The sequence below is a fragment of the Anolis sagrei genome, chromosome 7, assembly GCF_037176765.1.
Source record: "Anolis sagrei isolate rAnoSag1 chromosome 7, rAnoSag1.mat, whole genome shotgun sequence".
NCBI lineage: Eukaryota > Metazoa > Chordata > Lepidosauria > Squamata > Dactyloidae > Anolis > Anolis sagrei.
Window position 1 is genome coordinate 37,841,010 of NC_090027.1, and position 24,555 is coordinate 37,865,564.

Sequence of the window (24,555 nt, forward strand, 5' to 3'; positions counted from 1 at the left end):
ATATGTCATCCTTTAGCATGACTCTCATATCCTTTCCAAGCTAAACATTCCCAACTCCCTATGACACTCCTTATAAGACTTAGCTTCCAAACTATTGACCCTTTTGGTTACTTATGAGTTGCAGTCCAAGAACTGGATACTGGACAATTCCAGGTGAGGTCTGACCAAAACAGAATAGAGTAGAATTCTATTTGAATTCTACTCTACTTCCCTTGATCCAAATGCTATACTCCTATCAATGGTGTTTACGATCACATTGGCTTATTTTAGTTGCTACATCACGCTGTTGATTCAGGTTCAGTTTATGGTCTTCTAAAATTCCCAAATCCCTTTCTTCTTCTCTTGTTCCCTATCCTGAAAATGCAATTTGGTTTGAAATACAGAGGCTTTGTTCTCAGGGCAGGTTTGACAACTGTAATGAAGCACCCTTTGAAGAAAATGAGGGGTTATATTGAAAGATCAGGCCATGTTTGTGATAGTACCTGCTGGCTTTCATGTCAATGAGACAATGAAAACAGGCTGGGCTTTAAACACAACTATAGAAGAACTATGCAATCATAGTTGTTGTTCTTCGTGTTATGTGCCTTCAATCTGACTCGTTTATGGTGACCTTTACACAACCTTTCCAAGATCTTGGCATCTGGTTCTCCAGACAAAATCCCAGAAAAGGAAGAGCTCTTGGTCCAAATTGTATAAAACTTTAGTGCAGTGGGCACCAAGTTGGCACATTCCTACTTGATGCAAGGTCTTGTCATATCATAGGTGAAGAAAGCTCTGAAGCAGTGGTTCACAACCTGGGGTCCCCAGATGTTTTGGCCTTCAACTCCCAGAAATCCTAACAGCTTGTAAAGTGGCTGGGATTTCTGGGAGTTGTAGACCAAAACACCTGGGGACCCACAGGTTGAGAACCACTGCTTCAGAGCTTTCTTCACCTATGATATGACAAGACCTTGCATCAAGTAGGAATGTGCCCACTTGGTATGTTAAGTCTGTTGATCTTGGAGCACTTTCTGAGGTCACTGCTGAGTAGTAAGATAGAAATCTCAATGAATCAGTCAATAAGGAAGTAGCAGGAGATCACTGGTGTTGATCAGACAAAGTCTCAGGTTACGGGAAGAAGGTGTTGGGTAAATGTGGAAGAATAGAAGTACCAGAATAACTGGGGTAAGATTAGGGGTTCATCCACACTGCAGAATCATGCTGCTATTATTCCATTTTAACTCCCATGTTTCCATGTTAAGGAATCTTAGGATTTGCAGCTTAAAAAAGAGGAATGTAGGGTCATCAGCAAGACTGTTTCAGTGCTCCACCAAACTATAAACTCCAGGATTTCATAGGCAGTGGAATAAGTGGAATCATGGCACTATAATGGTATGATGTGAATGGTCCCCAACCCAATGGGTCTCAATTATAAGGAAGTTGTGTTTGGAAAGTTGTGTTTGGGAGACCAGACTGCACTTTTGTGGAAGATCTATCAACCCAAATACTTTAGAAAAGTCATTTGTAGTTTTTCTAGTCCTTCATGCTAAAAAGGATACAGATGAATTCCCATAGGAAACTCACAGGGTCACATTGAGCAAGTCATACCGTCTCTTCTCTGAACAAACCTTGCTAAGCCATTGGGTTGTCATAATTCAGAAATGACAAAGGCACCCAAAAAATACACCAACAACCAGCACCTGTTGGATTTGTGATATATGGACTGCATTGGAAGGCAGTTTTGGCCAACTTGAATAATAGAGTCATCACAGGGTGTCCTAATCCATGATGAAAGAATCACAGACTGACGTCTTCAATGCTCCTTTCCCATTAAAGTAGTTCTGTTTAAACAAGGCTCAAGCAAATGACTGGAGGACATTTGGGAGAAAGCCCAGAACTTCCATTGAGGACTAATGTGAAGTTTCTAGTGCCTTTAATTCATCCCACTGATTTCTGGTCATGTTTCCTTGTTGACTTATCCATGCACTAGAGGGATGTGCTTAAGTACATTAGAGCTCCAGCTTATTTCTCACCTGGTTAGTCATCTGATGTAAGTCACTGTTCCAAAAATACCACCATGTTAATACATTCTAACTAGAAAGTGTCCTTCCAAAGAGCATATCAATTTAAGGCAAGATTACACAAAATGTTTTTCTTGGGTGAAGCATTGAATGCATGTATTGTGTCAGGACACATTAAGAATGCTTTCTTTCAACCTTTTTTGTTGACTTGGGACCACTTTGACCAGGGACCACTCTCCAACATTAGTACCAAAAGGGTTACGAATCAGTTTTTGCTCAACTTTAGATTCAGTTTGGTTATTTGGGGTGCTGAGTCAGAAGATTACATTGGACAGATCACATCAGCTCTAGTTTCTGATACAGAACGTATGCCATCTAGTAGTCACCATCTGCTCACCCACAGAAAACCATATTTAATAAACCTCTGCACTATAAGAGGGTTTTGTGAGACCAGTTGATCTCATTGCTATGATGTAGTAACAGTGAGGTCACGGGTCATATTTTAGTTCTTGAGGAGCACTGGTGGTCCACGGACCACAGGTTGGGAACCACTTTTGTAGATGCACCAAAGCTAAGCTACTTATACACAACCAAGACAGAGAGCTTGTTTATCTTAGCTCCAGGCCTAAATAAATGACTACAAGGGTATCTGAATGAGTCTATTCACCTGGACCTTATCTCTGCAATGGAGCCCTTCTCTTGATTAGAGATGTCATTTCTTCTCTAAGTTCCTTCTTGAAATAAGACACAAGTGATTTTAGCCATTTTCTTCTTGCTGTGAGAACCTCTTTGAAGAACTGCACTGTTTTCAAAGACTATTTCCAGTACCAGACCTATTCTGTGCAAAAATGAATGCAACTATTTGCAATTGACCATCTGAGATCTAAAGTACATCAACATCTGGAGAATGAATGATTCCTCATTCAGACCTAAGCAGATGTTCTCATCTGTAAACCAATGGAGTTGGCAGCAAGGAGAGCCATGCAAAAGGCCAAGATTGATGGATTTCACCTAGTAATTTTTTCAGAAGTTATTTTTGTGATGTGCTTCTAGAACAGGCATGGGCAAACTTGGGCCCTCCAGGTGTTTTGGACTTCCAGGTGTTTTGGACTTCTCCCACCATTCCTAACAGCCTCGGGCCCTTTCCTTTCCCCCTTAAGCAGCTGAGGGGGAAAAGGAAAGGGCCTGAGGCTGTTAGGAATGGTGGGAGCTGAAGTCCAAAACACCCGGAGGGATGGATAGTTTCCCCATGCCTGTTCTAGAAGCGCCTTGATGGGACTTTGTTTTGCAGGAGGCATTCTCTTACGAATAAACCCATCTATCAGAAATTAATAAAAGAGCAATGAGCCACAGAACAAGAAACACAAGTTTCCTTATCATGTTAAGAGGTCACTTCTGAAACCCTCTTACGAATAAAAGGACGAAATTGCTGCACTTTAAAAGACAACGTTGCAAGGACTGAGTGGACTCCTCCAGGGCCTGAGAGGCTTCTCAGAATGATTACTTCTCAAATGCTGTGATGGGTACGAGAAAGAAATAGCTCACAAGGAGTAACTTCCCATACTCTAATCAGTTTCATGCAGGGCATGAACTGATGTGATAGCCCCTCATGTTCCTCAGCATTTCTGCTACCACAGACCTTTTATATCCATTGTTTCTAACACTTCCATAATCCCAGGAGAACTTCAGCCAACTTTTCCACTTTTAGAGCTTGGAAAAATGTCTTTTTAGACTTTGTAGTCAACTACCAGAAACTTGTCTTGGGGGACCTTATAACTGAGAGACTTCCAACTCACACAGTGGTCTGCAGCTCTGCTTTATTGAAGCCATATTCCTTGGAATATAGTTTCTTTCCAAGGACTACAACCCAAAAATTCAAGGGGCTACGGTTGATGGGAGCTAAAACACCTAAACATTCTTTTTCCAGGTTCTCCTGAGCTTTAGGTTTGCATAATTGTTAGGCAAATGAAGCATAGGTAAATTCCACTTTCATAGATTGTGAGTAATCTGTCCTGACTCAGACAGGGCTGAGGAGATCTTTTCAAGAGCGTATTCAGTGGAATGGAATGAGAAGGAGAACCTCACTGTCTGCATGGCTTTCAAGATAGGTTGTATTGTGCTCTTGATAAGACACAATAAAGCAAAGATTGCCAAAAGCTCACCTTAAGAGTGAAGAAGAATAGCTCCATAGAGAGACCGACTACAGGTTATGTGGTTTTGGGACCTGCGTTCCTTTGTTCCTCCTCTCCGCACCAAGCTCTATTTAATGCATAATAGAGTAGCTTCTAGGATTCAGGCACTGATAATCCTCAATGCTACGGGTCATGGATTAACCAGGAGGAGGACATTGCTGTGAAAATTGTCCATGTTTGTTCAGCAATTGTCAAATGCTTTCTGTGGGAGCCAAGTTCCCATATGATGCTCTTAGTCCTTGCCCAGTGATTGCAGTGGCATCTGGACCAGAATCACAATTGCCTACTTACATTAAAGTTCCGAAATGTTTGGATTACTTTCTTCAGTTCTGAAGCCACCTATGAGCATAGCATTACACAAGATTCCAGAGAAGACACAAACAGTTTATTGAAAAAACACAAAAAAGATATAGAGTAAGAAAGCAGGAATAATGAAATAATGTGTAGAATCCAAAAAGTCAAAAATCAATTGTCTCTTATAAATCCAAAAGCAATACAGTCTAAAGATAGTCCCAAAGGCAGCTTAAGCCCACAAGCAAAACTTGAACAAGAATAGAAAGCAAGAACATAGAGAATGCCCAGAATACCTTAATCCAAAACCAAGACTTGAAACAAGAACTAGAGAACCCAGGCCTAGCTATACTTGAAAGCCACGTTGCCTGAACTGAAATCAGAGTGCCTGTTAGCTCCTAATAAACAGACATGAAAGCATTATGTCTGCCCTGGAATTTCTCCTTCCCACAAAGCCGTGTTGATCTACAAAGCTGGCTATCTAAGGTGCAAGTGTGTTTCCTTGCTTAGGCCAGTATTGCCAGGTGCTTTCCCATGAGAGTTTCTCATCAATTCATATTTGATAGACACCTTATCTAGAGAGGATGATTCCAACTCATGTGACTGACTTTCAGGTTCAGAGGCAATAACATTCTCAGGCCCTACATTTGTCCCTATCTGAAATGGTTTCACTTTCTTGGCCTGCATTAGAATAAATCCCAGGAAAGCCCACAATCCCATCTGACTCTAAGTCATTAGTGAACCCATCAGCTCCTGACTGCTGTGACTGCTGATGAGCTACAACAGAAGGGAGGAAACTCAGGTTGAGAATGCCCTCTTGAAAAGTGTGCATAGATATGTATGTTTGTGTGTGTATCTTCATCTATCTGGTATTGTCTTGGTGACTATTTAATGTAATAGTTTACATGCAACACAACTATGGACCCTTCCTCTGTGATATCACAATGGGTTGCCTCTAGTCCTGGATTTGAACCCTGGAATCATAAGGTCTGAGACAGTCTTAAAATGGTAATCCAGGACCAAACAAGAAACTCTTTCAAGCTCAATGAATATGTTTATATATAAGTAATGTCAACATGATGTAGTGCAGTGTTTTTCAACCTGGGGGTCGCGAGGAGGTGTCAGAGGGGTCACCAAAGACCATCAGAAAACACAGTATTTTCTGTTGATCATGGGGATTCTGTGTGGGAAGTTTGGCCCAATTCTATCGTTGTTGGGCTTCAGAATGCTCTTTGATTGTAGGTGAACTATAAATCCCAGCAACTACAACTCCCAAATGTCAAGGTCTATTTCTCCCAAACTCCACCAGTGTTCACATTTGGCCATTTGAGTATTCATGTCAAGAATCATATTTACATTACAATTCAAAACAATAGCAAAATGACAATTATGAAGTAGCAACGAAAATAATTTTATGGTTGGGGGTCAACACAACATAAGGAACTGTATTAAGGACTCACGGCATTAGGAAGGTTGAGAACCACTGGTGTAGTGGTTTGGTTGTGAGACTAAGGCCCCTTCTACACTGCCATATAAAATCCAGGTTATCTGCTTTGAACTGGATTATCTGGCACTGTAGACTCAGATAATCCACTTCAAAGCAGATAATGTGGATTTTCAGTTTTGATAATCTGGACAATCTGGCAGTGTAGAAGGAACCTAAGACTCTGAGAGACCAGGGTTTTTCTCGGCTCCTCCCTGATCATAATCCAACTCCAATTGAATTCCTTTTCTCTCTCCTCTCTTTTGTATGATGATGATTATACTAACTGTGTTTCTGAGTTCATTGGACTTTTACATTGCCCCAAGTATGATTGGACAGTGATAACTCTTAATAACCCACAAATCCTTTTTGCATGACAAATTTGATCCCACCTCCACTGGATGCACATCTGCTAGGATGCAAAGTATTTTGTTTTTTGATAGCTACTCTCGACCTATGGAACTTCTCGCTGATGGAGGCTTTTTCAGCATCTCCTCCATCCTTATTTATTTATTTATTTACAGCTTTTATATTCCGCCTTTCTCACCCCACAGGGGACTCAGGGCAGATTACAGTGTACACATATATGGCAAATATTCAATGCCAATTTTTGACATACAAACATATACAGACATACACAGAGGCTATTGAACTTTTTCTGGCCCCCAGGGGAGCTGTCGCTTTCATCGTCCATCTGCAACACTGATGAAGTACTTCCACATTCCCCGCATGCTTCCTCGCTGGAATGCTTTGCTGGAGTCTTCTTTATGGCCTCATAAATCAGTTAATTTAACCTCCCCACACAAGGTGGTACCTAATTTTCTTACTTGACAGATGCAACTGTCTTTAGGGTTGCAAAGGTCGACAACAGGCTACACACAATTGGTTGGAAACCCACTCCAACCCAGGCTGGCTTCGAACTCATGACCTTTTGGTCAGAGTGATCTTAATGCAGCTGACATTCAGCCAGTTGCGCCACAATCCTGGTGCCACCAGCTGCAAAGGCCTCTTTGTTCAGGCAGGCCTTTGGTATCTAAAACGGACTGTTCTTGTTCCAAATTAATGCATTTTTATAGATACTGGAGTCAGAATCACCCATGCCATAGTATTCCCAGTTTCGAGGTGTGGGTGCAAAAGGTGAAGAAAGCTGACAGGAAGAAAATTAATGCATTTGAAATGTAAAGCTGGAGGAGAGTTCTGCAGATATTATGGGCTGATAATGAAGGCTGAGCCACCTTTATATGGAAATTGGAAATCCAAAGACCTCCAAAACCCGAAATGTTTTACCACCAACCACCCCTTTTTGCTTTCATGGTGATGCCAGTGGTGGTCCTCCTCTCTGATTTGCAGTTCCTCTTTGTGCCAGAGATCTTTTTATGTCTTACTGCATTTCTGGCAAGAGCTGATAGGACTTGAAATACAATCTCCGAAGGTCCACCTTTAATCTTATGGACAGCAGCCTTCCAGGGTTTCAAACTAAGGCTTTACAAGAGAGAGACATCTTTCCTGTCATCTAGTACAGGACTAAGGAACTAATCTCCCAAAGTTACTGAACTAAAGTTCTGATTGCTTCTTCTGGTTATGTCTACTGGAAAGTGCATAATAATAATGGAGGGCTTCCATCTTTGTGGAATAGAGTATCAGCTTTGAGTTTTAGTCCTAATTTCACAGGACCAGGCATAGGCAAACTTTGGTCCTCCAGGTGTTTTGGACTTCAACTCCCACAATTCCTAACAGCCTACCGGCTGTTAGGAATTGTGGGAGTTGAAGTCCAAAACACCTGGAGGGCTGAGGTTTGCCCATGCCTGTATTAGACATGGAGGCCACAAGCCACAACTGCAGTTGCAGGATCTAAGGGAATACAGGTTGCCCAGTACTGATCTCCAACTTGATCATGGAAAAGCTGTGGCTTGTACCAAGGCATCCACATCATTTAGTTTGAGCTTCCTTCTGATTTATACTGATTTTCTCCATCCCATTGTGAGCACTTTTAATATATGACAAAGCACATTTCTCCCATCACTTTAATAAATTGCACTTCTCTGCTGCTCATGTTCTTTCTCACATTTGCCCCCCTCTTTTCCCCAAAACATTTGGCATGCACTGTGCAGGAGCGTCCTCATGCTTCTTTCCACATAAATCTCTGGGTCGGGCACATTTCAATTGCAATGACTGAGACTTAGGCGACTCTAAATTACAGATGAATTTTCATTTGCAATCACTCTGGTTGTCCTGCTGTCTCCCATAAAGATGGATGTTGACACACCTTCCAGCCCTACTAATCAAGGATGATCAAAAGGATGGGAGATTATACAATGAATGAATAACTGAAGGGTTAGAAAAAGTTCCTTCCTTTCTTCATTGTCATCTCCCTCTTTGGAATCACCCAAGTTCTATCTAGAGCAGTGGTTCTCAACCTTTCTAACACCGTGACTCCTAAATATGGTTCCTCATGTTGTGGTGACCCCCAACCATAAAATTACTTTTGTTGGTCCTTTATAACTGTAATTTTGCTACTGTTACGAATTGTAATGTAAATATCTGATATGCAGGATATATTTTCATTGTTACAAATTCAGCATAATTAAAGCATCATGATTAATAAGAAAAATATGTTTGGGGGAGTATGGAAAACAGATGATAAGATTTGCAGTACCTTCAACCGATTCAGCTCTGACTTCCATAGACCACTGAGACCTCCACACAGAACTCGCATGTCAAACAAAAAATACTGGAGGGGTTTTTGTTGTGTATCTTCAAGATTTGTTTTTGTTGTGTATCTTCAAGATATTTGTAATTTCTGGCAACCTAAGATGAACCTAATACCAAGATAACATCTTTGTTAGATTTATTCAGAGGGGATTTGTTGGAGGGCTGCTAAGCTGTCAGCTAAACCAGCTAAACCAGTTCAAGTCGGAAGTGGAGATGAGTACTGAGACTTGGAATGGGATATGTCTTGTCTACACTCACTTGATAACTACAGCCACAGGCATAGGATTTGCTTGGATGCAATCTGCATTTGGGTAGAGCTATCCTTACCCAAAAACCACTAGAGAGTGGAATGAGTGTTGATAAGTCACAGTTACTCAGAGAAAGGCAATGACAGATTTCCATATGAGTAATTCTAGGCAAGGAAATCATCTTAAGATAGAATCAACTTGATAAAACTCAAGTCCCTTTGGAGATGCAGTTCCCAGAATCCCATAGCCTAGGAAATCTAGTCTGAAAAAGCCATTCTAGCTCAGGAGCTTCTAACTTGGGTAAGCAATGCCTTCCACCTAGAACAGTTGTTCTCAACCTGTGGGTCCTCAGATCTTTTGGCCTTCAACTACCAGACATCCTAACAGTTGGTAAACTGGCTGGGATTTCTGGGATTTGTAGGCCAAACATCTGAGACCCACAGGTTGAGAACCACTGACCTAGAACATATCCCATATTTGTAGAACATCTCCCATATTTGTAATGCAAATGGAGTTGTTCTCATGAAACTTCCTTCCCAAACCTTGCATTGAAAGAGGCACTCAAGGGTTCCATGAGGCTGTCTCCCATTAGCTTGATCGTGGTAGAAACTAGAAATTTTTGGGACAAGAGCTCCCCAACGTCTCCAGATAGCTTGGTCCATAAAGTCCCAGCCACCATGGCCAGCATACAGATAGGAATCTGAGACTTGCAGTCCCCAAAAGTTACTTTCTGGTGACTACTATAAGAGAACTAGTGAGGAACAGGAATCAAAGGTGAGTCTTAGATCTGGCTGTAACTTTTTGCTTGCTTTTTGCTCGCTCACAATTTTCTTTGACTGGCCTTGGGCCAACGATTGGATCTTGTGCAAACTCGCTTTGCGGAAAAGCACGGTAAGGATAAAACGAGATGAAAGTTTTTCCTGCCCTGAGCCTGTAGGGATGAGAGAGAAATTATCATATTTATAATAAAAAAGGAGTCCACCCAGGAGATCTGATAACGTTGACTGTGTTCCTCCCTCCCCATAAGTTATTCAGCATATGGATGGGTGATGTTTATCTACCGTTTGGATTTATTGCCGCGCAGCCTCTTCTTATTAATAGCGCCAGCTTCTCTGAGAGTTTTGCTATTCATGTCCTGAACTTGGCAGAGGGTAATAACTCAGTGTTTGCCTCCCTTTTGTTTTCTTGTATGAGTAAACAACGCAGGTTTAGAGTAGGAGCTGCTCTCCAGCTTCAATGAGTGGCACTACAGGATCATGAAAATGTGCTCAGAAGCGGCACCTTGGCCATTTTAATCAAGACGACGAGACAGCCAAGCAAAGTAGGAAGTGATGTGTGTTTCGCTTTCAGTCACTGGAAATTAATGGTGGCTTATGCTCAATATTACCCCTAAGTGGAAGCGCTGAAAAGGAAATCATGAGATCATGATGAAGGGGATGAAAAGAAAATTTACATAGCACCCACAAGTATTCAAAGCTTTTCCTTATGGCTATCTAATAGAAACTTTTTTAAAAAGCAGACGGAGATACACAGTCGTAGATTTGCATTGTGTGGTGATCCATTACTTCTCTGGAACCAAATGAATGTGCTCTGCAATAGAAAGGTAGAATGACACAATCCAAGAATTGGAAGTGATCTCAAAGGTCATACAGTCTAACCCCCTTCTTCCATGCAGCAAGATGTTATCTGAGCACTCCTGACAAATGGACATCTAGCCTCTGTTTAAAAGCCCACAGAGAGAAGACTCCACTGGACTGCGAGGCATCAGAGGATCTCATTGTCAAACTGTTGGGAATTGGAGCCATTAGGCTCAAAATAACCCTCACTTGGAGTGATTCCCCCCCAAAAAATTGCAGAGTGCTAGAAGCAGACTTCATAACCAGCAGAAACGTACGTGTGGCAAGTCACAATTAGCTTCAATTTAACAGGATGGCGCAGGATTGCAGAGCCACAAATTTAGGTTCAGTATATATATTTATTGAAGTAAAAAAAAAATCCATTCTAGATAGAAAAGGTTCTTGGAGCTATCTTACTAAGCTCATATTCTAAGGAAGGTAAAAGGATAAAATATCAAAAGTATCCATGCAGCTACATTTTGCCTGGTGAATGACAAAATGCGTCCTTAATGGAAGGAAGACAAAGGCAGAAGAGAACGGGCCAAAATGGAGAATGACCATGTAGCCAACAAGCCAGGGCAATAAAAATACCTTTAAAGAGGAAGTTACTTCATCCCTCACATAGATTACATTGTTACATCTTCAAAGAAGGGAGGAGATGGTGGCAAGAGAAGAAGGAGAGTAAAGACAGAGCCCCTTATGGGAAAAAAGACATGCATAGGAATGAGGGGAAAGGAATCCCTCATTCTAATCCTATCTAGCTACTCATTGAGGACTGGAGACTCGTGCAGTCAGGGATGAAACCCAATACAAACAGCTCTGGAAAGTAGGAAGATCATCATCATTATCATCATTATCATGAGGAAAGTAGGATCATCATCATCATCATCATCATCCATGACTCCATGTCCTAGTCTCTGGAGGCAAAGAAAACAATCTGGCTTCATCTTCCATATGACATCCTTTCAAATACTTATTTAAGCATGGATTTTGTGTCTCCACCTTAACTTTTTCTTCTTCAGCCTAACGCTCTAAGCAGCTCCTCAGAGGGATTCATAGTTTCCAGACCAGATTGTTGCTGCTATGTCGTTCCTAGTTGGCTTTGTCGTATGTCCTATCCTAAGGAGTTCTTGGGGCAAGATATACTTGGAGGACGTTTGCCATTGCTTATTTCTGTGGTTGAAAGATTCTGATTTTTCTAAGGTCACCAGTGAGTCTGAATGAGGATTGAAACCCTTGGATACATCCCCAAATTTTGCATGCAAAATTGTGGATAACAGAAAACCTTTCTGAAATGAAGGACTTCTGGTCCAAGAAGACCATACTGGAGGACACTGATGATGCAGAGAGAGGCATATTTTGTGGATAAATAAAACTACTGGCACCATTTTCATGGATATGGAGGTTGAATTTGGAATACTGGTCTTGGGGGAAATGAGGTCTAAAGTGATTGGTTCGCCAAATACTAATTGAAGCCTAAACTGAAAGAAGACACTTGGATATTCCTAGCCAAGTTCTGGCTATTACTCATGCTCTCAGATATTCACACCAAGAACTTTTTGAAAACTAAACTGAATTAAGAAGAATTGGTGTACACTGGGGTAAAAACTGAAAAGATAGATATCTTATTTTTTCCCAGCCTAAAGAAATGTTGAAAATACTTGCAATGCACAAAAATCATCTGATCCAATGCAAACAAAGCATCCACCAACATATATTGGGGTTCCTTCACACTCTTCCCTTCTTTATCCATCCTATGCAATTTGCCCTTTCAAAAGAGCCCCCGAGAGACTGATACGAAGCAGCAATTATGGTTGCAATTCCTTATCTTGTGCTCATACTCCAGTACGAATATTCTTACCATTATCTCTCTGCTGGGTGACAAAGTGAAAGATTTCCTGCATTTATCAAAGAGGAGTTTTGACACTTGTGAAGCTTTTGTGTGTGCTAATTGTACAACCCATTTTTATGCAAGCTACTGTCCTAATGCCTTGTTGCATAGACTTTTAAAAAGCTAAAGCATTGGCTTGCATCTTTCAGGTCAATTAACTATGTGCTTCCAGAGACTAGAAGCTGCTTGCACAAAAGTGCTTGTTTCACAGGTTTTGCACTGCGGTTGAAAAACTTCCCCAATGTACCAATTTTTTCTTCTTTTTCATGGATTAGCAATTTGGAATTATACCCCAGATGGGGTTGAACTCTGACTCATATCATCCCCAGCCAGCCTAAACAATGGTCATGGATGCTAGGTGTTGCAATCCATCAGCACTTGGAGCAGTGTTTCTCAACTTTCCTAATGCTGCGACCCCTAAATACAGTTCCTCATGTTGTGGTGACCCCCAACCATAACATTATTTTTGTTGCTACTTCATAAATGTAATTTTGCTACTGTTATGAATCGTCATGTAAATATCTGATATGCAGGATATATTTTTATTCACTGGACCAAATTGAGCACAAATAGCCGATGCACCCAAATTTGAATACTGGTGGGGTTGAGGAAGGGATTGATTTTGTCATTTGGGAGTTGTAGTTGCTGAGATTTGTAGGTTACCTAAAATCAAAGGGCATTTTGAACTCCACCAGCAATGGGATTGAACTGAACTTGGTACACAGAACTCCCATGATCAACAGAAAATACTGGAAGGGATTGGTGGGCACTGACGTTGAATTTGGGAATTGTAGTTCACCTATATCCAGAGAGCATTGAGGACTCAAACCATGATGGATTTGGACCAAACTTGGCATGGATACTCAATATTTCCAAATGTGAACACTGGTGGAGTATGGGGGAAAAAGAACTTGCCATTTGGGAGTTGTAGTTGCTGGGATGTATAGTTCACCTACAATAAAAGTGCATTACGAACCCCACCAATGATAGAATTGGGCCAAACTTCCCACACAGAACCCCCATGACCAACAGAAAACACTGTGTTTTCTGATGGTCTTTGGTGACCCCTCTAACACCCCCTTGTAACCCCCCCCCCCGGGGGTCTCAACCCTCAGCTTGAGATACACTGACTTGGAGGGTTATGTACTTTCCACCTCTACCTTAGCAGGAGCCATCTAATAGTTTATTTGAATACTCCATTTGTCTCCTTATGGGTGCATTTTAACTGACATGGCTCAATACTATGAAATGAAAGGGAGCTGTAGTTTTACAAGATCTTTAGCATTTTCTGCTATTGAGTGCTGGTGACTCACCAAACTACAACTCCCAGGATCTACAGCATTGAGCCGTGGCACTTAAAGCATTGTAAAAATGCATTAATTCCACAGCGTGAGATGCACTCTGGCTTGGGGTGTGTTTTAAATACTTGTTGGGCGATTTCTGTATCTCTAATGACCCAGCTACAGATATTACTGTGGGAATGGAGTGTCAATTTGCATATACCATTAATTTACCTAATAGATCATAAATTAGGTATGGAAAGTAAATGCAACCGCCACATTGAGATGCAGTATGCATATTCAAAGTGCAAAGTTAGTTTGCATTCAGTTAACTCAGCAACGGGGAGAGAAAGGGAAATCATCTCAACTTTCCAAGAAGACAAAAGCAAACCGCTGCAGCCTCAAACTGGTTTGTGTGTTGTTCCTCATTCATAACTTCTTGCCATCTTGACCGCATTCGGATGCTACTTGCCCACATTTGCCCTGGTGTTTCACCTCTGAAATGTTTAATGGCATGACGTTGATGTTTTGGTTGGAGCCATTTTGCAAATACCAAACATCTCCAGGTATGGCTAGACCACTGCTGCTCTTCAGAGTTAAGACATGGACCATCCACCATGTACCTATCAAGGGTCTCAGCCTTTGTGCAAGCAACTCTCTCCCACCTTCAGCCTGCCCTTATCATGCCATGGAAGGGCAAAACCCAGGATGAACGAATCCATGGTCATGTCTAAACAAAATTTCTGCCAAGGGCGTTGCCTATCTGTTGCAAGACTGAAGGACGTCATCCCGTAATTACCTGAAAAACTGTTATTGTTGCAAAAGGCACACCTTGGGCAGGGCCCTTTGCTTCAAATGCAGCTGGGTTTTGAAATCCACCTCCCTGCCTCCTCTCCTCTCCTCACCCCAAGCCATGCCTCAGCTGGCAAATGGCTCCATTCTGGAGGAAGAGGAACAAGTTCACATTCTCCTCTTCAACCCTCAACCCTACTGTTTGTTAGAGCCATTTGTGGAAATGGATTGGACTTTTCAGGACCTTTAAAAGTATGTGCGTGTTGGAGAGAGTGTGTACTGGAAAAGGTACCTAAAACACCCAGAATACTCCAGCTATAATTCTGGGAGTTAGCATTTATAAGTTCTTTGGTGTGTATTTGCATTTGAATGTGTGCTGTTGGATTATTTTCCCCAACTGGAAAGATGTCTATGTATGGGCTGGTCCAAAAGTCACAAGAGCTAATGAGGGTGGAATTCTAAATTTTGAAATACTCCAAAATCATCCAGATACAGAGGCGGCCCTAGGTAATTTTCAACGGTAAGCCCCCCCCCCCCCTCACACCAATCACTGATATATATTTTCCGTTTGTCGTGGGAGTTCTGTGTGCCATATTTGGTTCAATTCCATAATTGGTGGACTTCAGAATGCTCTTTGATTGTAGGTGAACTACACATCTCATTAACTACAACTTACATATGTCAAGGTCTATTTTCCCCCAAGAACGCCTCAAGAGCGCCCTGGGCAAAATCAACTGTACTGCAAATGCTTACTTTGCGTAATGGGTTGAGCCACCCTTGTCCAGATAGCTGACTGAGGTACTGACTCTTTTGCTTTCTGATGTTCCAAGGTATACAAACTTTGTTTCATGCAAAACATTATTATGGATACATACTGTTTTATTCAAGCTATGGGTAAGGTCTAGGCCTGTGCAGACTAGGCTGACCTGCTGGCAAAGCAATTGTTTTAATGGAGTTGACAGACTGCTTTTAAAATGATGACTTAAACCAGCAACTGTTTGATTGTTTGAATGTTTTTATACTGTTTTTATATTGTTTTTATTTAAATTGTATGTTTATGCTTTTGGTTGTGGACACCATGGTGTGTCGGTTGTTAGCCGCCCTGAGTCCCTCTGCGGAGGTCGAGATAGGACAGGATACAAATATCATAAATAAATAAATAAGGTCAATAGATGTCTTGTTGAGACTTGAGTACCATCTTCAAGATATCTTATTAAACACAAGGGATTCATAATCTGGGTCAAAAAAAAGTCAACAAATATATTGAACAGTTAGGATGTGTGGTCCTAGCATTTTGGCTAAGAGATATGAAACATCTTGCTAGGAAACTATATCTTGTGGGTACTGAGATCCATGGCCAAATGTGTACACCAGTGGTTCCCAATTTTTTTAAGATCGGGGACCACTTTGACCAGCAACCACTTTGACCAGGGACCACTCTCCAACATTAGTACCAAAAGGGTTGCGAATTGGTTTTTGGTCAACTTTAGATTCGGTTTGGCTATTTGGGATGCTGATTCAGATAGACCACATCAGCTGTAGCTTCTGATACAGAACATATGTCATCCAGTAGTCACCATCTGCTTGCCCACAGAAAACTATATTTAATAAGCCTAGGCACTTTGTGAGACCAGTTGCTCTTTTTAAACAGTGAGGCCGTGGACCGTGTTTTAGTTCTTTCGGACTACTTGTGGTCCATGGGCCACAGTTTGGGAACCACTGGTGTACACAGCATGATGTATCTACAGACCTGGAAGCTGGCTTTGTGCAACACACTTTCATTGGTCTCCTTTTTCTCCCCCAGACTGAACTCTCTCTGCAAAAGGAGCAGCTACAACTCAAGATCATTGAACTTGAGGATGAGGTGGATAAATGGCACAAAGAGCGGGACCGTATCAAGGTGAGCATGACGCCATTCCTTCCTTCCCTTCCATCCTCCTGCCTTCCTTCCATCCATAAGTCTCTACATTCTTACCCAGTGGCAGCTGCTGTTCTCCATGTCACATGTATGAATCTGTTCTGGGATTTAGTCTGAACATTAAATATCTCTACCTCAGCCCCAAATAAGCTGAGCACCTTAATGTTCAAACTAAAACCTAGAATTGCTTCAATACCATAGAGACCACCAGCGATTACTGCTCTTGTCCTTCACCACCATTGCTGATGGACTTGCTTCCTCCTCTTCTTTTCCAAATGCATTTAAACTGTAAAATTAAACCCTACTTTAACTGTTATGGAGGTTTGGGGATGTCCAGTTTGTCGAGGCACCAGCACTCTTTGGCAAAGAAGGCAAAAGACCTTGAAAACTACAGCTCCCAAGATTCCATAGCATTGAGCCATGGCAGTTAAAGTTGTGTCGAACTTCATTAATTCTATAGTAGGCATGGGCAAACTTTGGCCCTCCTGGTGTTTTGGACTTGAACTCCCACAATTCCTAATAACCTTCAAGCCACATCTGCACTATAGAACAGGCATGGGCAAACTTTGGCCCTCCTGGTGTTTTGGACTTCAACTCCCACAATTCCTAATAGCCTTCAAGGGCACATCTGCACTATAGAACAGGCATGGGCAAACTTTGTACCTCCTGGTGTTTTGGACTTCAACTGCCACAATTCCTAATAGCCTTTAAGGGCACATCTGCACTATAGAACAGACATGGGCAAACTTTGGCCCTCCTGGTGTTTTGGACTTCAACTCCCACAATTCCTAACAGCCTACCGGCTGTTAGGAATTGTGGGAGTTGAAGTCCAAAACACGAGGAGGGCCAAAGTTTGCCCATGCCTGTTCTATAGTGTAGATGTGCCCTTGTTGTTCACCTTGTCCTTTTCACTCCCAAACTTTCCTCTCATCTAATATTTTCCCTCTTTGTGAGTTTCTTCTCCACTCTCTCTCTTTCCGCATTTTTCCTTTGGAGGACCTCTTGAGAGCTTGACCAACCTCGTGGACTGGGAAAATGTCTCCTGTGCAATGGACTTGGCATCAAGCCTAGAACACACAGCGTGTTCTCACACTCTGGGGAACTTAAGCTCAGCGCATTAAAGTTTTGTTGTGTGCTGGCACCTTTGCCCAAGATTTCTGCTTATCTCGCTTGCCGGCATTCATCCTGGCATATCTGAGGGTGTTGCGAAAATTACGGACCGCAAAATATGCAAAGCCCTCTCACACGTGCCAAGTTGTGAAGAGAACCCCTGAGAATGTAAAGTTTTCTATTATCTGAATTCATGTAAAAATCCTTCATTGCTTGTTCCTTGTGATATATTTATCCTGCTGTCTTTCCTAAGAGTGCAGCGTTCCATAGTTTTCTAACTTATGTTTGCATTATCCTTTCAAAAACCATGAGAGGAAATACAAGTAGCCTACGGTGAATCTTATGGATGGATCTCTCAATGGCCGCCATCCATATCTCCCAATTGTTCCAGTTTAGCAGGGGAGTCCAATTAGAACCATATAATCATAGAATCAAAGAGTTGGAAGAGGCCTCATGGGCCATCCAGTCCAACCCCATTCTGCCAAGAAGCAGGAATATTGCATTCAAATCACCCCTGACAGATGGCCATCCAGCCTCTGTTTAAAAGCTTCCAAAGAAGGAGCCTCCACCACACTCCGGGGCAGAGAGTTCCACTGCTGAACGGTTCTCACAGTCAGGAAGTTCTTCCTCATGTTCAGATGGAATCTCCAATTAAACCTCTTCCATCCCATTTTTCAACCTGACTTTAAAATGTCCCATTTTTTTTCCTCTCTCCCACTTTCTACCATTGCTTGCTTCCATTCCTACAAAACTGAGCTGAAAGTGCAATTCTCATGCACTACTCGACAATCAATTGAGTGGACCTAGTGGGGCTAGTCAACAGAAGGCGAACGCAAGCTGAACCAATGAGGAAAATGCGCACACATAAGCAGTTCTCTCACCCTTGCCCTGGAGAGGAGGATCCAGGCCCTGAAAATTGGCAACCCAGCTCATCTTTAATGTGATACGAATGTGGCTGAGAATCCATGTGTAGGTGGAAACCTTCTCAGTAACTTTGTTAGCTGAATAGGAGCCTGGGAAGACAAAAATTGATGGTGATGTCACATCTAAGTGCTTTGTTCTCTCCCTGCCGGGAGTTATATTGTGAAGCATGAAAGCATCCTTTCAAGCTTCTCTTTGCTCAGCTGCTGTTCACAATACTAGCAGAATGCTTATATTACAAGGCAAACCCAGAGCTCAGCCGAACAGTGAGAAAATCATGCCATCCGACAGTTCTTCTATTCATCCACCGCTTTCGTTTTCGGCCACCTTTCCCCTTCCAACTGGGACTCCAAGTAGAGAGAATGATAAATAATGAATTGCATATGGGTAAAACCATACAACCCATTGTTCTGCAAAGGTATTGCGGTAACAACAAAATTGGCACCATGTGGACCTCCAAGGTCTTCATCTGAAAAGTCAGTAATGAAAGAACCATCTTAGGCTCGTTCTCCACTGCCATATAAAATCCAGATTATCTGTTTTGAACTGAATTATATGGCAGTGTAGACTCATGTAATGCAATTCAAAGCAGATAATATGGTCTTTCTGCTTTGATAATCTGGATTATATGACAGTGTAGAAGGGACTTTAGATTAAAAGAAAGGGAATTCCAGGGATCATGCTCTTCCATTTAGTATGATCAGGGATGATCACACAATCATGTTGGAGGGCCTACAGATTCAAAGAGAGCTGTTCTAGATTTTTTAAAAAATAGGCTTGTTTTTTTTCACTCACAGTTCTTCCACTTTCATGGAGGTCCTACACCATATTTAAAGATCACCATATTTAAAGGTCACCATATTTAAAGATCAGCTTCAAAACATGAAGAGGTGAAAAACCCCCATTATGAAGCCATTACACCCCTGAATGGTTTAGAAGTTGACCTCTAGCTAGGCATATACAAACATGACCATAACATCTGAACTTCATAAGAGGCCTTGTGAGATGAGTCCACATGCATCTCTTTCTTATTCTCTGTCTGTCTTTAGAACTTTACCACCAACGAGAAAGCAACAGTAGACCAGCATTTCAAAGAGCTGATCCGTGACTTGGAGAAGCAGCGGGATGAAGTGAAGGCTGGCCTGGACCACAGGGAGAAGGTTGGGGTGGAGAACATCAAGGAGATTGTGGAGGAACTGGAAGAAAGGACCAAGCTGTTGCAAGAAGATAAGGAGACGAGGGAGCAGATCAGCCAAATCAGTGACTCAGTGCTCTTCCTACAGGTAAGCAAAACTATTCTCTGCCCCACCCTAGAGAATAGGCTTAGATCGTAACACATTTGCATGCTTTCAAGGTGAAGAACTGGTGGGGTAGTCAACTTGTAGCTCCTTAGTGCCACCACCTGGTTTGTACCCCGTTCGGATATAGCTACTTTATGTGTACCTCCATTTCTTCATCCAACCAGAAAATTAAATACAGGCTCCTGAAACAATGTCCTTAAGCCTCATGGTTCAAGGAGGTCCAATTATGAATGTCATATCAACTCATAGATCAATCCCATTTATTCTATGAGTCTATTTTAATTTAAACTAACTGAGGGATTCAGAGTATTATGTAAATGAAATTAGTATGTGCAGCTCTAAATGCATATTTTATTCTTTTAGCAATGAGGAAGGTGGATTATCTAGCTAGACTTATTGACATACAAGATTCCTGATAAACTCTGGACATTCTGTTCTGAGCCTTAGATATTTCATAAGATTATGATCACATGCATTGATGCTTATCTTTATTGTCCTCTAAACTGCACCCAGTTATCTTTTTTTTTTAGACTGAATATTTGAATAATCTGCCCTTCTTCTTCATGATTGCTTGACATCCTACTTTGCTTTGATGTTTTGCTCCACATATGTTTGGCTGTTGTTGACATGATTATCATAATGTGGCAGGAATTTGGTGCAATGATGAGGAACTACACAATCCCACCATCTCTGCCAACCTACAGCATCCTGCTTGAAGGCGAGAACATGAGCCCATCAATGGGGGTCCTTAGGGATGACCTCCTGAACGTATGCATGAGACACGTTGAGAAGATCTGCAAGGCAGACCTCAGCAGGAACTTCATTGAGAGGAACCACATGGAGAATGGTAGGTGGAACCAAGCTATGGTCAAATGCCTTCAATACATTTCTGACTTATGTCAAACTTAAGGTGGATCCATCATGGGGTTTTCTTGGATTTCTTCAGAATGGGTTTGCCATTGCTCTCCTCTGAGTCTGGGAGAGTGTGACTTGCTCAAGATCTTCCAGTGCAGTGGTTCTCAACCTGTGGGTCCCCAGGTGTTTTGGCCTACAACTTCCAGAAATCCCAGCCAATTTACAAGGATTTCTGGGATTTGAAGGCCAGAGCATCTGGGGACCCACAGATTGAGAACAATTGTCCTAGTGAGTTTCCATGGCTGAGCAGAGATAGGATCCCTGGTCTCCAGACAGCCCAATGCCCAAACCACAACACCATGCTGGAACTAAATGAAGGTTTGGCAAGCTAGAATTTAGTCCAGAATGCCACAGCCCTGAGTTTGGGAGGCCTGAATACAATGTGCCCTGGAGCTCTCTCATTCCTATGGTGGACATGTCAAAGTATTTGATGGCAGTTGACCATGGTAATTAGCGAGAGAAACCTTAAATTCAAAAAATGAGTTAACTGCTAGTAGATGGTTCTGGAAGAGTGTATGTGTCTTTGGTGTTGGGCAGAAATAGGGCATGAAACTATTGAGAACTACAAAACAATGTCTTGGTGGAGCTACATCTGGCCCTAGGTCTGCCCAATGCCCACACCTGGGGCCTTTTCACATTATAGAATTATATTAATCTCCTTAATTGCTATGGGAACATCTAATAGAATACTGAGATTTCCGGTTTGGGAGGAAGCATTTAGAATTACCAGCCTGAGAGGTCACCAAACTACAAATCCAAGCATTCCACAAGCTGCAGCCATATGGCTGCGAAACTGACCCAGAGTGACAGTAAATAAGTGAGAGGGGGGAGTGTAAGACCATACTCTTTTACATGTTTCAGTTACCGATTTGCAAACTGGGGACAGCCTTTCTCCACATAAAAAATAGAAAATGCACATTAAAGAGGCGTTAAAATTGGCACCAGCCAGTGTTGAGAACCAGCCAGAGGCATTGATAGCTCATCTTCTCTCCTCCCCAAGTCAGAATCTGTTTAGCCCAGGTCACGGGAGTTGGCAGGGATGGATAACTAATAGCTTGCCCATCACCTCTCTGTTTGCAAAGGGAAGGCGAGGAGCCGGAGTTAGACTTCGGGAGCAGGGCAAAGGCTTTGATGTGGCTCTTGATGAAGGTTGCCATGGGAACCCCAGATCCTTATCCTTTCATTAAGATCGGTATCAAACAGGCTTCTGTTTATGCCTTGGCAAAGGGTCTCAACATCTCTCCGGGCTTCAAACACATCTAAAGACTGGAGACGTGCTGGAACACTCCACTGCAATCGCAATAGATATGAAGGAGCAGATCAAATGCCAAGTGGAGGTGGAGGCGGAGAGGGGTGTGATTCAGTTGTAGCGCCCAAGGCTTAAAACTGAAGAGTCCAAAAAATGAATAAGTCAGAATTTTGGGAACTACAGATCCTAGAATCCACCAGCTAGCCTGCCTGCTGGGAGATTTGAGGAGCTGCAGTCCAGAAAGCAACATTTTCCAAGGGCTGAAAGTAATGCACATCTTGGTTAAACTTGACATAGGCTTTGGAAAAGTACTGCATGACAGTCATCTGCAGCCCCTGGTCCCCACCATTGTGGAAGTTGTCATTCCCACTTCCGCAAGTACCCAAAACCACATTTGGCCCAAATTGTCCACAAGCATGTGGACAATTTCAACAGAAAGGAGGAAACCATGAAAATGAACAAAATCTGGCTACCAGTATTAAAAAACTCTAAAATTAGAACAGCACAACAACAAAGAGGAAACAAACAAGGACATCTAATCACCTCTCAACAAAAGATTGCTCCAGGCACTGCCAGGCAATCAAATGCTAATCAAGGTGGTCAGTTGAAACATTCACACCTAGCTCCAGCAGACAAAAGTCCTTTGTCCCACCCTGCCATTCCACAGATCTATAAACCCTTTTTCCTAGTTCCAACAGACCTCACTACCTCTGAGGATGCTTGCCATAGATGCAGGTGAAACATCAGGAGAGAATGCCTCTAGAACATGGCCATATAGGCCGAAAAAACCTACAACAACCCAGTGATTCCGGCCATGAAAGCCTTCGACAATACGTATATCTGTTTTCTTCTACAGAACTTCTCAAAATAGTGGTATGGAGTGACAGGACATGCTTCTTGTTACCATTTTTTGGGAGGGAAGACAGAATAAAATTTAGGTTTATAGGCATCTTTGGGTGCAGAAGGACTAAGTCAGTGGTTCTCAACCTTCCTAATGCTGCAGCTCCTTAATACAGTTCCTCGTGTTGTGGCGACCCCAACCATAACATCATTTTAGTTGCTACTTCATAACTATAATTTTGCTACTGCTACGAATCATAATGTAAAATATCTGATATGCAGGATGTATTTTCATTCACTGGATCAAATTTGACACCAATACCTGGTATGCTCCAATTTGAATAATGGTGGGGTTTGGGATTGATTTTGTCATTTGGGAGTTGTAGTTGCTGGGATTTATAGCTCACCTACAATCAAAGAGCATTCTGAACTCTGCCAGTGATGGAACTGAACCAAACTTGGCACACAGAACTCCCATGACCAACAGAAAATACCGGAAGGGTTTGGTGGGCTTCAGTTTGGAGTTGTAGTTCACCTACATCCAGAGAGCACTGTAGACTCAAACAATGATGGATATGGACCAAACTTGGCATAAATACGCAATATGCCCTATTGTGAACACCGGTGGAGTTTGGGGAAAATAGACCTTGATAGTTGGGAGTTGTACTTGCTGAGATTTATAGTTTACCTACAATCGAAGAGCATTCTGAACCCCACCAACAATAGATTTCACCTCTTTTGCACTTTACAGCTCAGTTTACAGCAACTGGGGTGGATTGAGGAGAAGGAAAATGGAAAGAGGAGCACAGAACTAGACATATTAAAAATAGCAGGAAAAGTGGGATGACAGAGGATTAATTGAAATTGCCCTTGCCCAATTGGAGCAAACTGAATGTTTAAAGTGGTTTGAGGCAAAAAAACACTTTTCCCAAAAAGTCATGTTTCTAAGGATAAGGGGGTAAAATACCACGTTCCTTCAATGCAAGACTAAATTATACTCTCTCTACTTTCTGCTCACCAGAAAAAGGAGGAAATGTGGAATTGGATTTTCCTGTCTGGTTCTGTAATTGTCGTCTCATTTTGAAAATATTGCCGTGGCATTTTCACAGCTGGACAATTCCATGGGCAGCTGCAAGGAGTGTAGATAAGGGAGCTGGAACCAAAAAAGACACAGAGGAACTCTGCTGCGGTTGATAGTTATTGCTGCTGGCAGCTGGTAAAATACAGGTTCCGTCCTAAAATTCTGGCTTCCAGGAAACAGCCATTCCTCCCAGCCAGTGGGATTTCTGTATGAGAGACTCATTTAGCCACACAGGATATGATCCCCTGTGCTTCTAAGTTGGAAATGCACATCCTTTTTATTTTGTACTAGCCGTCCCCTGCAATGCATTGCTGTGGCTCTCATGGGGGTTCTGTGTGGGAGGTTTGGCCCAATCCCATTGTTGGTGAGGTTCAGAATGCTCTGTGATTGCAAGTGAACTATAAATCCCAGCAACTACAACTCCCAAATGTCAACATTCTATTTTCCCCAAAACTTCACTAGTGTTCACATTTGGGCATACTGAGTATTTGTGTAGAGTTTGGTACAGATCCATCATTGTTTGAGTCCACAGTGATCTCTGGATGCAGGTGAACTACAACTACTACAATTTTTATTTGTTTGTTTCTTAATTGATGGGTCAGGTTATCTATGTTTCTAATTTCCAGCATTTTAATTATCCATTTTTTAATACTTAGGATTCATTTCCCTCTCCAATAACGGGCATAGGCTATTCTTGCTGCTGATATTATATAGT

At 42.1% G+C, this 24,555-nt stretch overlaps 1 protein-coding gene across 4 annotated transcripts in view; it reads left to right on the plus strand.

Moving 5' to 3' along the window:
- The window catches only part of TRIM29 (tripartite motif containing 29), a 66,152-nt gene that overhangs the window by 16,143 nt on the left and 25,454 nt on the right, over positions 1–24,555 (plus strand). For all 4 annotated transcript variants that reach the window (XM_060787373.2, XM_060787374.2, XM_060787375.2 and 1 more), the window contains exons 2-4: positions 16,310–16,405; positions 19,504–19,737; positions 20,404–20,602. In XM_060787373.2, coding sequence (XP_060643356.2) covers positions 16,310–16,405; positions 19,504–19,737; positions 20,404–20,602 — 529 coding nt within the window. The remainder of the gene's footprint in view (positions 1–16,309; positions 16,406–19,503; positions 19,738–20,403; positions 20,603–24,555) is intronic.